Source organism: Salmo salar, chromosome 05 (genome assembly GCF_965601325.2).
Source record: "Salmo salar chromosome 05, fSalSal1, whole genome shotgun sequence".
Lineage (NCBI taxonomy): Eukaryota > Metazoa > Chordata > Actinopteri > Salmoniformes > Salmonidae > Salmo > Salmo salar.
The window spans coordinates 27,016,044-27,030,962 of record NC_138295.1 but is presented as its reverse complement, the minus strand read 5'-3'; the positions used below and the strand labels follow the sequence as shown (position 1 = coordinate 27,030,962).

General features: G+C 40.4%; 1 protein-coding gene across 3 annotated transcripts in view; it reads right to left on the bottom strand.

Moving 5' to 3' along the window:
* The window catches only part of LOC106604535 (follistatin-related protein 5), a 211,253-nt gene that overhangs the window by 69,735 nt on the left and 126,599 nt on the right, over positions 1–14,919 (bottom strand). For all 3 annotated transcript variants that reach the window (XM_014199254.3, XM_014199251.3, XM_014199252.3), the window contains exons 5-6: positions 10,866–11,062; positions 7,890–8,010 (exon numbers count right to left, since the gene is read on the bottom strand). In XM_014199254.3, the coding sequence (XP_014054729.3) occupies positions 7,890–8,010; positions 10,866–11,062 (318 nt within the window). The remainder of the gene's footprint in view (positions 1–7,889; positions 8,011–10,865; positions 11,063–14,919) is intronic.

Genomic DNA, 14,919 nt, shown 5'->3' with positions numbered 1-14,919 from the left:
ACCTGAGAGGTTTATTCATCTAGGTTAATGTGGGAAAAAGATTACAATGTCTCATTTAGAAAACTCATCAATTTGGATATTATTTAAAAGATCCGCTTGAGAATGTTAATCTGGCAATTTCACTTATTAGTTCAATTGAATAAGACATCGATATCCGTCTGGATATCATGAGTAACGACTTGAGTGTCACCTGACTAATTCTTCTTGAAGGAAAGTACTGGTGACTCTTCAGAGGTCCCTGCTGGCACACGCTGAAATCAAGCGGAAGTACCCAGGGCGGGACTTCCGTTCAGCAAGGCGGAGGATTTACAATGTGGCACATAACAAAATGGCTGTTTTCCCTTTTGTTAGCTTAGCATCTCAAGCAAGCTAATGCTACTTTATGCCTGAAAAATGCACAACATAGGATTCCCTTGGCAAGGGAAAGGTTTTACTCATAACGTATTATGTTCAAACCCTTTTCGGCGATATTTGACGATGTTTTAACCGGAACTCGCGGCAAACAATTAAATGCACCGTGGTCTACTCGCATCGAAACGCGAGAGAGACAGAGAGATACTTATCGCTGGTCAAGCTAATCTCTCCTAAATTTCAATCGGCTGGCTCTTTGTCCTCGCTCGAGAAATTAATAATGACCGAGCCTACACGCGTCTGAAACGCACGAGGCAGAAATAGCCCAGCGTTTGGCCAAACGCGCTATTTCTCAGATAGCTTTATCAGCCCTCATACAGAACTGTATAGGGTATGCTACCCACTGACTACGTCAGAGCACAACACGGAGGCGATTCTCCAGAGCACACACGCACCAATAATTCCGGTCTACAATTCCCATAATGTATATAATAAACTTGGTATATTATGTCATCTGCTTTTCAATTTTATATAGGCTGAATCAAAATGAAAGCGTCATCCTATTTTAGATTCCTCGCACGGGGGCTCCAAATGTCGAAATTACCCAAACGTGCGGCCTAGTTTTAGAGTCCACAGAGGGTGCGCCAAATATGTCTCTTCAGACACTTTTCGGATCTTTGAACAATGTTAAATTCTTAGGAAGCAGAGTATACTCTTGCTAACAAGTGGAGAAGGCACTGTAAAATTGGGTTTAATTTTTTATTTACTAAATACCTAAACTAATCACACAGAATTACATATACACAGAATACAAATGATGTCATACAGAAAACGTCCTGGTGGACGGAACCTGTATCATGGCTGGTTACACAAAGGAAAGGGGGTTGGGCTTGAATGAAAGAGCGGGAAGACTTAGGAACGAAGAAACAGCAGCTATGCTATCGTAAATACATTATCTTATGCATTCTAAATTACCGCCCATTTGGAAAAGGAAAATGCTATAAATATTTACTCTGAGCTGCGCTTCGGTAGATTGGTCGTAGATGCTGGCCGGGTTGGCCAACAGATCTTCCTGTCCTCGGAAGAATGTCTCTGGTGGTAAATTGGATACGTGGTGGTATCTTCGTCCGTCTGTTAGACTGGATCCGTCGTCCGTCCTTTCCTAGCCCCCGTCTACAGCGGCCGCTGCTAACTCAACGGCTAGGAAGTATCACTTCTGTAGTGAATAAGCTCAAAGTTCATACCATTCGCCACCAAAGCTCACGCCGAGGTTGGCTTAGTTCTGTACTTGACGTGTGTCCTTCTAACGTAGAGGCTGCAGACCTCACGTACTGGAACCACCTGGTTATCTTTTCGTCAAAGGCTTATATAGTGGAGAGGGGGAAGGATGTGTTTCATCGTTTATAACCCCTCCTCTTCACAGGGGTGGGCCACTGATCAAGCAGGGCACTTTCCTTATGAAAACCCAATTCTCTCATTTGGAAGCTAAAATTACATTTAATCTCCTAACAAACAATTTCAATATCAAACATTTCAATTGCATAACAATTCCATGTTACTCTAATAACTAGAGGGTGTATACTTTCTCAGGTACAGTTTATGTCATCCTGTCATCAGCCATAATGTCTCAGATGACAACCGAACTGACATCCATACTCATTACGTTCCAAAGCATATTTCCAACTGGTTTTATTACCAAAATATGGTTCCTTTCCCCATTTGTTTGATGTTCCCAGACTCTCTATATTTAACAGGACATCAGTCCTTCAGGACAGCAGTCCTTCAGTAGGGTCAGAGAGGGGAAGGGAGAAAGGTATTTATGGGGGGGGGGGGTCATAAACCTTACCCACAGGCCAACGTCATGACAGGGGCCATGCTGATTTGGCTGCGATGCCTCTCTCACCCACTCAAGTGAGTTATTTTCCTTATCATGTGGTTCATACCAGTGAATAATATTGAGCTCTGTGCACGTGGCTGTTTTTACGTGTGTGCCTTCCCACCTGTGTGTGTGTGTGCGCGCATGCGTGCGTGAGTACGTTATTGCGTACGTGCGTGCGTATTATGTGTGTGTGTGTGTGTGTGTCTATCTATAAGTGTGTGTACATGTCTATGTGTGTGTGTGTGTGCATGCGTAAGTGTGTTTTAAAGGCAGGTTTGATTGAGGTGCGCCAGTAAGCCATCTCACCAGCGGGCTCAAGAAGAGCAAGAGGGAGTGAGTTCAACACACAGCTGAGTGTCCAAAGATGCATTAAGTAATTGCCTTCTAGCTCCACGGTAGGGATCTTAATAGCATCATTATGTTCAAAGTACAACGTTGCTCCAATAGCTGCATACCTCTCTAGACTGCAATCCAATGTGAGCGCGTCAACAGCGTACCTCCCCTTGACAAGAGCCGTGAAATGTTTGAGAGGGATGAAGCCAGCGCGTTTGTTTGCACGGAAATGCTTCCCTTCTGTCTGTATGTCTGTCAACAGTGATAGGAAGGAGGACTAACGTCTATAAGAAAGATTATGGTACACATGATATTACATTTTGTAGAGATGTGGTTGTTCTATCATGCAGCTTTCCTACACACTGTGTGATTCATAAACTGTATGTATCACATACACTCAGTGGCCCGTTTATGAAGTACACCACCCTGTTGACGAAAATGGTTAGCTCCTACACACAGTGAGTCACGTGGCCATGGCTTGCTATATAAAGCAGGCAGACAGGCATCAAGCCATTCAGTTACTGTTATATTGAAAGTTAGAATGGGCAAAACGAGTGACGTAAGCAACTTTGAACATGGTATGATTGTCGGTGCCAGTCATCTCAGAAACACCTCCTAGGTTTTTCATGCATGACAGTGTCTAGGGTTTACCGAGAATGGTGCGACAAACAAAAAACGTCCCGTCAGTGGCAGTCCTGTGGGCAAAAACAGATATTTGATGAGAGGTCGAAGGAGAATGGCATCTCAGAACACACACCTCGTTGATCCTTGTCACGGATGGGCTATTACAGCAGACAACCACACCGGGTTCCACTCAGCTAAAAGAAGAGAAGAAGAAGCGGCTCCAGTGAGCACGCGATCGCCAACACTGGACAATTGAGGAGTGGAAAAACATTGCCTGGTCTGACAAATCCCGGTTCCTGTTGCATCATGCTGATGACAGTCAGGATTTGGCATAATCAGCATGAGTCCATGGCCCCATCCTGCCTGGTGTCAATGGTACAGTCTGGTGGCGGTTGTGTAATGGTGTGGGGAAAGTTTTCTGATATGTTAGGTCCCTTGATACCAATTGCGCAAGGTTTGAACGCCACACCTTTTAGAATCTATCCCCCAAATAATTCAGGCTGTTCTGGAGGGAAAGGAGGGTCCGACCATTACTAGATGGATGTACCTAATAAACTGGCCACTGTGTGTATATCATATATATCACATATTAATCATAAGCTTTCCAATCCTATCCAATATCACAGAGAGCTCTGATTGTAATAAATCCAGTCAATTGCAATGTTCTGGAATTATAGTTTACATATAGAAATTCAGTCCACACTTCAGGTAATGACTTCTTACTAATCAATAATCAATATAGTACATCACTGATCAAGCATATAGTGAAATGTTAAGTCATGCAATCTCATTTGATGTCAAGGAATACATACATTAATGGTTATACAAGACTACAAGATTCACTAAAGGTATGTGAATACGCAAGCTATATTTGATAACGGACCAAACTTCTGGAAGACAAGACATTCTTGTATCCTATTGTGAAACAGCGAGTATTCTTCAACAAAGGCTATATCCTGTTAGAATTGGTTCCAAGTCGCAAAAAATGCAATTTGTCATGGATTTAAGTTAGAAATGATGTGAAATCCTCCCGTGGGTATTGCTAAGGCCCAATTGGCTATTTTCTCAGTACCTCAAGTGATTTTGAGGATATTTCCAGGGGGAAAAAGATGGAAAAGAGAAAGAAAAAAATTAAGTTAAAGCATTTCAAATCTTTCTAATACATAACACATTCTGCAAAAATCACACTTTTGGAAAATGGATCCAATTTAACAGCACTCCTTGAAGCCAGTGAGCAGAATGCTCCACGGGAGCTTGTCGTGAGAAAGCATGACGATCCATTAATTGTCAATGCGCCGCAAGCGATGAATAACACCAGAGTTGTCTTAATGGAGGCAGGCAGGCCCAGAAACCATTTTCATCTGCCGCTGCCCTGAAGAAGACAAGGCTGTCTCCTTTGGTTGTCTAATAATGATCCGTAGAGAAGAGCCAGAGTTTAAGTAAACTCATTTTCTATCTTTGCAAATCCACATTCAGATCGAGGGATTTTGGAGCTCATAAGAGTAGGCAAATTAAAGAACAAATAAGCTGCTGAGATCGTTATTATGTTCTATTCAGAGAAAGAACAATACTTGAACTGTTTACTTAACTACCAGCATGAATAACTTCCATCGCTGACATCAATGTGGTTCATTCCAAATAAAAAGGATAACTGATTAACATAGGTTATTGAGGTGTGAATCCTCTTAATAGATGATACGCCATATGACATTAACCCTAGACTTATATAACTTGGCCTGACGTTTTCCACACCGATCACCTTTAGTGTGTCCCCCGAATGGCATAGTTAGTGTACTACTTTTGACCAAGGCTCATAAGAGCCCGTTCAAAAATTGGTGCACCATATAGGAAATAGGGTGCCATTTGGGATGCAGTATTAGTGCAATGGCAACCCACTACGCAAAACACAAGTGACACGTTTCAAAGCCGTGGGGTCCATCGGCCTGTCACCAACCATCAACCTCTGGATCGATACTTCAGCCACTGACTACTACAGACAGCCACTGGCAGACAGCCACTGACAGACAGCCACTGACAGACAGCCACTGACAGACAGCCACTGACAGACAGCCACTGACAGACAGCCACTGACAGACAGCCAGCCAGGAAGAAAATAAAGCATGTACACCAGCAGCTCTTTCCTTCTCCTCATCTATTCAGAAGCTGCCAATGGGTTCTCATAGATATAAACCCTCTAATATTTAGTGTTTGATCCTACAATCAAGACTTAGCGATACAGTGACATCTGCAACCTTGGTATTTTACCATCCCCATGCCCTAAGGTTAAGGTGACATCAAATGTACAGGATGTGAATGCCTTATCTGTCCTAAACCCGGAGTGCATTACACAGTCATTCACCAAATTATTCAAGGATGACAATACATAAGACTATCTGTAATGTGGCAGACATAATTTCATTTCTATCAGTAACTTGGTCTAATTAAAAGCCATCATTCCTGCTAGATATTTACCTTACTGCTAGCTGAAGCGATTGATTTTTATTTTCTTGAATATGGGATGGAGTCAATGAATTATGCATGGACGTTAGTGTCTTATCTTTAACAGTGACAAACAACGTTGCTGTGATTTGAATATTCCAAGTTGTATGGAAGGCCTTATTAGCAAAACAGACACACATCCTGTGTAAGACAGGTCCCGTTTTCATTGGGATTGTAGGCTAGTTCTGCATTTACTGCTGTTATTTGCAAAATGGTACTATATTGCTAAATATACTGAATCAACAAATGTACTATACAAGTAATCTTATGGTATTATATTTTAATGGAGCGCATTGACTTGGCTAATGAGAGCTGTGAACTGGAAAAATAGGACTCAAATAACATTTAGTTGCGTAGTTAAGTGCTACACGATCTGAAGCGACAGTAGTCAGCGCCATCATTGAGGTTCACAAAACTTTTTGTTTATCTTCTTATTTTTTACATTCACTCACATAAAACATCTGCAACAATAAATTAAGGTTCAAGTGATCACAAAATCTTTTGCAAGGCTGGTGGTATTTAAGGCTTTGGTATAGCAGCTATCTTTACTGTGGTAAAGGGAACACAGAGGCATTGTGTTCATAATGCACATGAAAGCTGGAGGTCTGTAGATGTAATCGGTTTACCTGGTCAATATAATCCTAACTGAAAACTGTTTCTACCTCTGGACGTGTAACACATTCTTAGCCTTATCTGAATTTAGCTTTGGGTGAAAAGAGGGCATTCAAAAGGACTATGAATGCTAAGGGACTGAAAGGCTGGAATGACATTCAACTCCATAGTGTATAGTAGGCTATCTCGCATAGACTAAGAGACGGCTAAATCATATCAAGCTCACCATTGCTTGGTTGGATCCTACAGAGTAAATGTGCACGAGCATTAATACACGTTGTGCAATTTCATGAATTTTATCAAACGGGGTTCATGCTTTCTCAGTCTTATATTTTATTGGTTTGTCATGAATATTGACTAAGTAAAAGAACTAGCTGCCATAGACAGGGAGAAAGAAATACTAACACATGGGAAAGAAGAGGAAGCGAGGTTAAGAGAGATGCTCTACCACCAAGGAGAGACAGTCATAGAAAGTCTTTCATTATCTTTACATTCTGCAATTTCAGCCTGAAGAAGCTTGGGGGAAGAGTTTAAAAAATGACTAGTTGGAGCTAGTGCATCTCAACTCATCAAGGAAGCTAAGCTCTCCTCAGATTTGACCCATCTGACTTGGAGGGGAACAATAGACTGTGCCAGTTTGTTATTTGCTCTTGTAACTTTTCTTGTCTGTCCTAGAAATGCTTTATATTCAAAGAGCTGATGAGCGACCAATTTTAAAATGGGAATGTCATTATGTATTCTTTATCTTGGCATCGTGTTTCAACCCCAGAGAAATGTCAGAGGATATTGAGCAAGCTGGAAATGTCAGACGGGAATGATTTGAGAAAGGAAATTAGGCAAGAAAATGTAGCGTAATATGTGTTCATGTTACTTAGGTTGGCGAAGAGTAACTGTCATCGTTGTGTTGTACTAACAATTGGGGGTTTGGTTTAAGCTCTTTCAATATTTTCTCTGTGTCTAGTTTTATACAGTGACACTGACTCAATATTGGAACTCATGCATTTACCCATCGCTCACTACTGGGTTGCGACGTTGGACCCAATTTTCCAAGAATATAGAGGAAATTTTTCAGTAAATATCTGGCACTCACACAAGTCATTTTACCAGCGAAATAGCAAAGTAAAGGACTTTGCCATTTTATTACCCTTAAATAGCCTATGATGAATTGTAAATCTCCCACAATTAAAGCTTCAGCGATGAGAACAAGTGTCTGGTCATTCAGAGAGATATTAGCAACTTTTGGTACTATAACTATTGTATAGGAATGTATAAAAAATGTCCGACCATAGTTTTGAGTAAACAGTAAACATTGTAAACAGTTTTATCCACTTTGCTGTCACATAAAGGCATCGGTTACTTATAAAGCTTTTAACTCTATGTGCCTGAAAGCATGTCTATTGTCCAAGTCAACACAACATGTGGAGGGTATTATTCTTCAAATATCCTGGTCAAAAAAGGAAAAAGTAAATGGTAATACATAGAAAAGAGAAAAATATACACATGGTACTCAAATACACATTTGAGTATTTTACACAACCTTACTACCCTGAATGACAAAACATAAGCATTATCAGTTGATCCTGCCACTCACCGAAAGCTGTATAGAACTCGTCCTTTGTCAGGTGCTCGTCGTCGTTGATGTCGTTGTATTTGAGAAGGTCAAACAGAGTGCACTCAGAGACCTCCTTGAACAGACCTTCCTGCTTAATAACCTGCAACAGAAAAATGCATTGAGACCTGGGCCAGTATGTAACTTATAGTTAAAGCTCATTCTAGACCTGGGCAAGTAGGTAACTTACAGTTAAAGTTAAGTCTAGACCTTGACTAATATGTAACTTACAGATAAAGCAATGTCTAGACCTGGGCTGGTATGTAAGTTACAGTTAAAGCTAAGTCTAGACCTGGTCTAGTATGTAAGTTACAGTTAAAGCTAAGTCTAGACCTGGTCTAGTATGTAACTTACAGTTAAAGCTAAGTCTAGACAGTAGGTCTAAGTCTGGTATTTTGGGGTCTGGGGTTTGCTTTTTTCTTGTACCTTTCCCCCCATCTCCATGTTTTGGTGCTGAAACCTTGGAACCAACCATGGAACTGGGATTTCTAATGTTACAGCATAGAGCATGCAATGTAACACGATCAATTCTCGTTCTAAGTATGTGGTTTCTAACCTAAATTCAATTTCACATTTAAGTTTGACCTTGATTGTCTATTGATCTCTTATTTCTGGAAGTAAATATGCTGAGGAAACCCCTTTTCATGGTGCAAAGACCTGTTATGTTTTATATAAGGTTTGAAATAAATCACATCTCGGGGCGACATTCACTCATCCATCATTCTAGATCAGCTGTCATAAAGCTTGACAAAATATTACTGCTTAATGAATCATCCTCTACTTTGTCTTTTTCCCTGCAGCGTTGGCTATGCTTTCTTAACACTTATTGAACTAAAAGTGTAAGCTATGTAGAATGATCACAATTTGTTTGATGATTGAACCTCATTAGTTGCATTTGAAAATGTTCTTTAAGCCATCTGTGAATGATAATGCACTAGAAATGTATTTACATTGAGCTCTGTCACTTCACAGTGCATTACAACACTTCACAGTGCATTACAACACTTGCTAAAAGCATTCATAAAAGTCTACGTCTCCTTTTAGAAAATCTATAACAATACTTGAATGGCAATTGTATGCATTCATAATGCATTACCGAGGCACAATTGGTTCAGAGAAAGTATTATCAAAAAACGTGGTATTCCAAAGTATTCTCTGCCTTCCTGATTGGCCCCATGGCAGATGGTTTGATTAAGGGAGATGGTAAAGGCAGAGTGACTGTGTGTCACCTCAGTCTATGATGATTCTCACACCATCTCTTAAATGTTTTATGTCCCGGCCTGAAATCAAACCATCTTTCCCTTGCTCTGTAGTTGATGTTCGGGTTGGATGTACTGGCAGAATCGACCCATCTGATTGCAACAACATAAAGAAGGGGGTCAGTGTCTGAAGATTGGGTGGAGGGAGTGCACCACCCCCTCCACCCAGACACGCACACACACACACACAAGCATGGAAGTACACACACACATCAACACACACCATGCCAAGCCTGAACCTTTTAACTAAACTAACAAAATGACACGCATTATGTTAGAGAAACAGCTGTAACGTGTGTTTGGAATGCAGCCGCAGTCCGTGTCAAATTAACACCCCATTTACAGAGGCGACGGGACATTAGACAGTCAGTCAAATGTAACACCTCTTTTACAATGAACAATTACACAAATAGCAGACTCGTAAACGAGGTCTGAAATTATCGGTCACATCAAATTTGTATAATTTAACATGGCAAGAGTGAAGAGCGAGGAAATTCGTTATTTTACTGATTGAATTCTCGGCCATAAGTGACCTCTGTGATGTGACATAGATTAAGGTCAACTGTGTCAACATCACCATATGCCTCAAGGTTTAAGAGAGACTGTAGCATTCTCCTGTGAGGAATGCTTTAAAACCAACATGGCGTTACTCAATCTGTGCAGTCGATGTTTATGGACAGACTGACGTTCAAACACTTGGATAGACGATGGCTCATAGCTTGGTGTCTAGCCCTCAGTGCCATCCGTAGTTTAATACCTTTGGTATCTATGGTTACTACCTAAAGCAACTTTCCGATGTGTCAACGTGGCATATTTGCATATTCAAAGAAAGCCTAACACTTTATTTCACCCACTTTGCATTGATTTGTGCTCTCATCTCTGAGCTGAAAGCCTCGCTGTTATGTAAAAAAAAAATAATGCAAATGATATGAAAATATAGTTTAATAATATCAGAGCTGTTGGCAGTAATCAAATGGGGCACTTTGTATAAAAAAAGTGAATGCATAAGAATATGAATCAAGCTAGTTTCCTCTCTCACATCAATCCAATAGAGACTGGCGGAATCAGAGTGCCGCTGGATATATTAGTATGAAACTGACCTGAGAGCAGTTGAACGGTTATTTAAACCAGCAGTAGTTGCTTACCTATACATTAATTAAATGCATGGCATATAAACTAGTCCTCAGGTATTGTGAGACATGTATTTATTATGCGTAAAATGTCTTCCTTTCTCATGAAAGCCACTCAAAGCTCCCTTTTCAACCACGCTTTCTGGCAATAACAGTAAAAGCCAGCATTCTCCCATGAGCGGAAAGTTCCTTTGACTTGGATTATTATATTTTGAAAGATTTAACGGCAACTCTTTGCACGTCGCTTTACGAATTAAAGACCAAATGAAGGGAATAAAATGGAAAATAATGCTGAGGGCATTAAGATGGCTCATAGTAAACTCCTAGTATAGTAAACACAATGTTTAGGTTCTGATTGTTTAAGCTTTTCAATTCAGGGAAGGTGCGATGGTATGGCTACTGACATGTGGGAGAGACATTTACTGTGGCTTTATAGTCTACCCTCAAGTCCACACTTGTGACAGTTCGCTCCTCCTTGGTGTGTAGCAAACACAATGTTGGGATGTTGTTGGTTTTCCCTTTTCTTTGAATCACTTAGTGACATCCAAGTCCCACCCTCATCTCCTCACCTGTGATAGTTCACTGCTGTCTACTCTCCTGCTACCATCGGCGTCGAAGCGCTGAAACACAACATCGACCAGCTTCTTCCTGGTAGCCATGTTGTTTTTATGGCTCCCACGGTTGCCAGTTGCCATGTATCTCTGGTCATACATGTCCAGAATCTTGGTCTTCAGCCTCCGGTAGTCACTCAGTCTGCAGTTGTCATCTGAGGAACAAAATCAAGAGAGAATAAGTTAGTCTAAAATTTCTGAATCATGTACTGTAAGACACATATTAAGTCAATGGGCACACCTGTGTGCTAATGAGTCTCTTAATGCAGAATATTAAGGTAAAAGCTTTGACGAAAGGAGTTGTTTGAGTTAGAAATGTCAGTTATGTCACTTCATATGTAAACCACACAGTACATTATGCAAACAGTACACTGTAATTCAAATGTCAGATGCCTTGTTTTCCTCATAATATGTAAAAAAGAATTACATGTGAGGCAGAATGTTTTCCTTCTTGTTTTGGTCTCTGCCAAGGGAGTGTTATTAAGCTCTTAACTTTACCATATGTCAGATATCAATTAATTATGTTAACTTTCTGATCAAAAGCATTGCTATTCAAATCATAATAGCAACAACCTCACATGATCAACTCTACTTAGATTTAAAAAAAATGTGTACTTTATTTTTGTCAAACCTACCTGACACATTTAACCTAACTGTCAAAAAACCACCAGGGAATACCTAACACTCATTAAACTTCCTCCTGGAACACACTGTTTTCTGTTTTGCATGTTCAAGGAGAGGGGGGGGGGGGGGGGCATCAGTATTGTAAGTGTGCTAAATAGCAATGCTTTGTATGACTGCTTTCCCTAAGATAACATGAACAATGACTTCAATCTTACAGCATTGCGCCACCAAAAAAAGCCACATCAACGTCAACAGAAAGCCATCGATGAGCGAAATCATTGCTCAATGTCAAACACCAACTCTGACAGTAGGAGGAAAGCTTATGATGTGTATTTGCAATGCACCATCAAAGCAGACTCGTCAAAAGAGTCAACTACAATAAATATTTAGCATAGAAGAGTTACAAGCAAAAAATAATGACTGGAACTTCTTGTTCCAACACATGACATATAGTAAAACTTATTTTCTTGTATGTAGAGAAGTGTCACTCTCATAATGACAGTTCCATTGGCTGTTGTCAATTACGAAACACCTGAGTAGACTTTGCTTTCATCCAATCTAAAAAGAAAATACTAAAGTATGAAAGAAAGTTTGAGGGAATGTTTGAGTTGCTTTAGACAAGTGTTCTCAAAAGTGGCGTAACACATTCAGTGACAGACAGTCATCTCAAAGCTGGAGCCAACATAAACACAGCCTCTCCAGGACTGTGGCATCACCTGTTACAGTGTGTGACTGCACCATTTGGCCGCCAAGCACTGCACATCATGAAATTGCCTCATTTTTGACAAGCCTTGGTGACAGAAAAGCTGCCTTCCTCAGAAATGGCCAAATGAATAAAAGATAAATGGCTGCTAGCCCTAGCCCAGGGGATATGAAGGTCAGTGTCATCAAAAGCCCTGGACACACAGGGACAGACAGACAGACAGACAGACAGACAGACAGACAGACAGACAGACAGACAGACAGACAGACAGACAGACAGACAGACAGACGCACACACACAAACAAACGCACGCACACACGAATGCATGCACGCACGCACTCACACACTTACGGATAGACAGACAAATAAACAGACACACACAGACATATTCCGCACCAGCCATTACCATGAACCCGTCCTCCCCATTTAAGTAGCCACCAACCTCCTGTGATACTGACACAGACAGACAGACAGACACACTCACTCTCTTTTTATAAAATACAAACACACACAGGTACAGACAGTAGTGAGTATTCATTAAAGGGATTCTTCAGTATTTTGGCAATGAGGCCCTTTATCTACTTCCCCAGAGTCAGATGCACTTCTAAAATGCAGTTGGAAGGAAATTGCTAACTTGTGCTAGCGCAATTGCTAACTTGTGTTGGCGCAATGTCTATGGGTATCTGCTTGCAAGGACTTCCAATCATTGCGCTAATGTTAGTTAGCATTGGCTCTTCCTCCTCATTTCCAAAATCCCAAAGTATCCCTTTATTAACAGCCATGGTAGCAAATAAAAAACTAAACAAAAAATATATACTTAAAGGGAAATTTTGCCACTTTTCAACCTTATATTCATTATCTCCACCACCATACCAGTGACTACATATGCGAAAACAGCGTGTTTCTTTTATCTGTGTTTAAAAATATAAGAAGTTCCTAAAAAATGTCACCGCGAATCTCATAAGCTGTGATCGAATACCCATACTAACACACTGTATATTACATACTTAATGAGTATATACTACATACTATATACTATTAGTTCATTTTAGAATACCGTAAACAAACAGTATCCTTTCTGTTGAGCGTACTAGCTCTTCGTCGGTCTACCGGAAGTTGATGCTGTTGCTATGCAACCTCTTGCTAGTTAGTTAGCATAACAAATTACTAGTTAGAAATTTTACGACTTCGGGTGTGTTCTTAAATTCAATCTGGAGTGCCAGAGTGTGCTCTGTAAAATCAGAGCATTGTCAGATTGTCTGTTTGTAAATTCAGAGCGTTTCGCTCTCAGAGCGCACACTGGATGCTCAGGCCGAGGAGTAGGGTTGATTTGAGCGTTCTGACCATACAACGGCAGTCAAGCACCAAAGCTAACGTTGGCTAGCTTGCTAGCTACTTCTAGGCACAAATGAGGCCACTCTGGCTATTTTACTCGCCCTTGCAGAGCTGGTTAGGCAGTTTTCATGTTATCCAGAGCGTTGGTAACTGTACTGTAACTGTGCTGATGGCACCAATTTAATGACGCTTTTTTGCCGACATTTAATGACACTGGCCATATTCAACGGGTGTTGGGGCGCTCGTAAATTCATTATTCTGTGCTGTGGTACACTCAGACGAGAGTGATGTGAAATTGGAGTAGATAGCCAGAACAAATGCCCATTGAGAACGCACAACGACTATACCATTAAGCTAAGCTAAATTTGACGGGAATAATCAAGTAAATAAACATTGGGTAGTTGGTTAGATAGCTTATAGTTAATACACTGGAAAGTTTGATGTATAAGTAGCCAACTAACGTTAGGTAGCTAGCTAACAACATACCGGTACATACTCCTGTAAAGATATGCTATGTGGTTCGTAAGGACAGTGTAGCTAACAAATTGTCAGCCAACATAACGTGTAAGTTGACTTATTTGAAAAGTCATTACTTTATTACATTGCTCAACATTTTCTTAACATTTGTCATAATTAGTTAAAGCAATGAATTGTATCTGCTCTTGTTGTACTTCGGCTGCATATTTCCCGCCATTTTCTTACAATCTGAAAACAATGTGAAGCCACGTCCATTTCCTGAAGAATTGCATTATGGGCCCTAAAGTACAGAAATAGTGTCCTCTGAGTGTATACTTCATATTTTGGCGAATTTAGTACGACATCCGGGAACGTTTCGCATACTAACTACAGTTGAAGTCGGAAGTTTACATACACTTAGGTTGAACTCATTTTTCAGCCATTCCACAAATTTCTTGTTAACAAACTATAGTTTTGGCAAGTCGGTTAGAACATCTACTTTGTGCATGACACAAGTAATTTTTCCAACAATTGTTTACAGACAGATTATTTCACTTATAATTCACTGTATCACAATTCCAGTGGGTCAGAAGTTTACATACACTAAGTTGACTGTGCCTTTAAACAGCTTGGAAAATTCCATAAAACGATGTCATGGCTTTAGAAGCTTCTGATAGGCTAATTTACATAATTTGAGTCAATTGGAGGTGTACCTGTGGATGTATTTCAAGGCCTACCTTCAAACTCAGTGCCTCTTTGCTTGACATCATGGGAAAATCAAAAGAAATCAGCCAAGACCTCAGAATTTTTTTTTTAGAACTCCACAAGTCTGGTTCATCCTTGGGAGCAATTTCCAAACGCCTGAAGGTACCACGTTCATCTGTACAAACAATA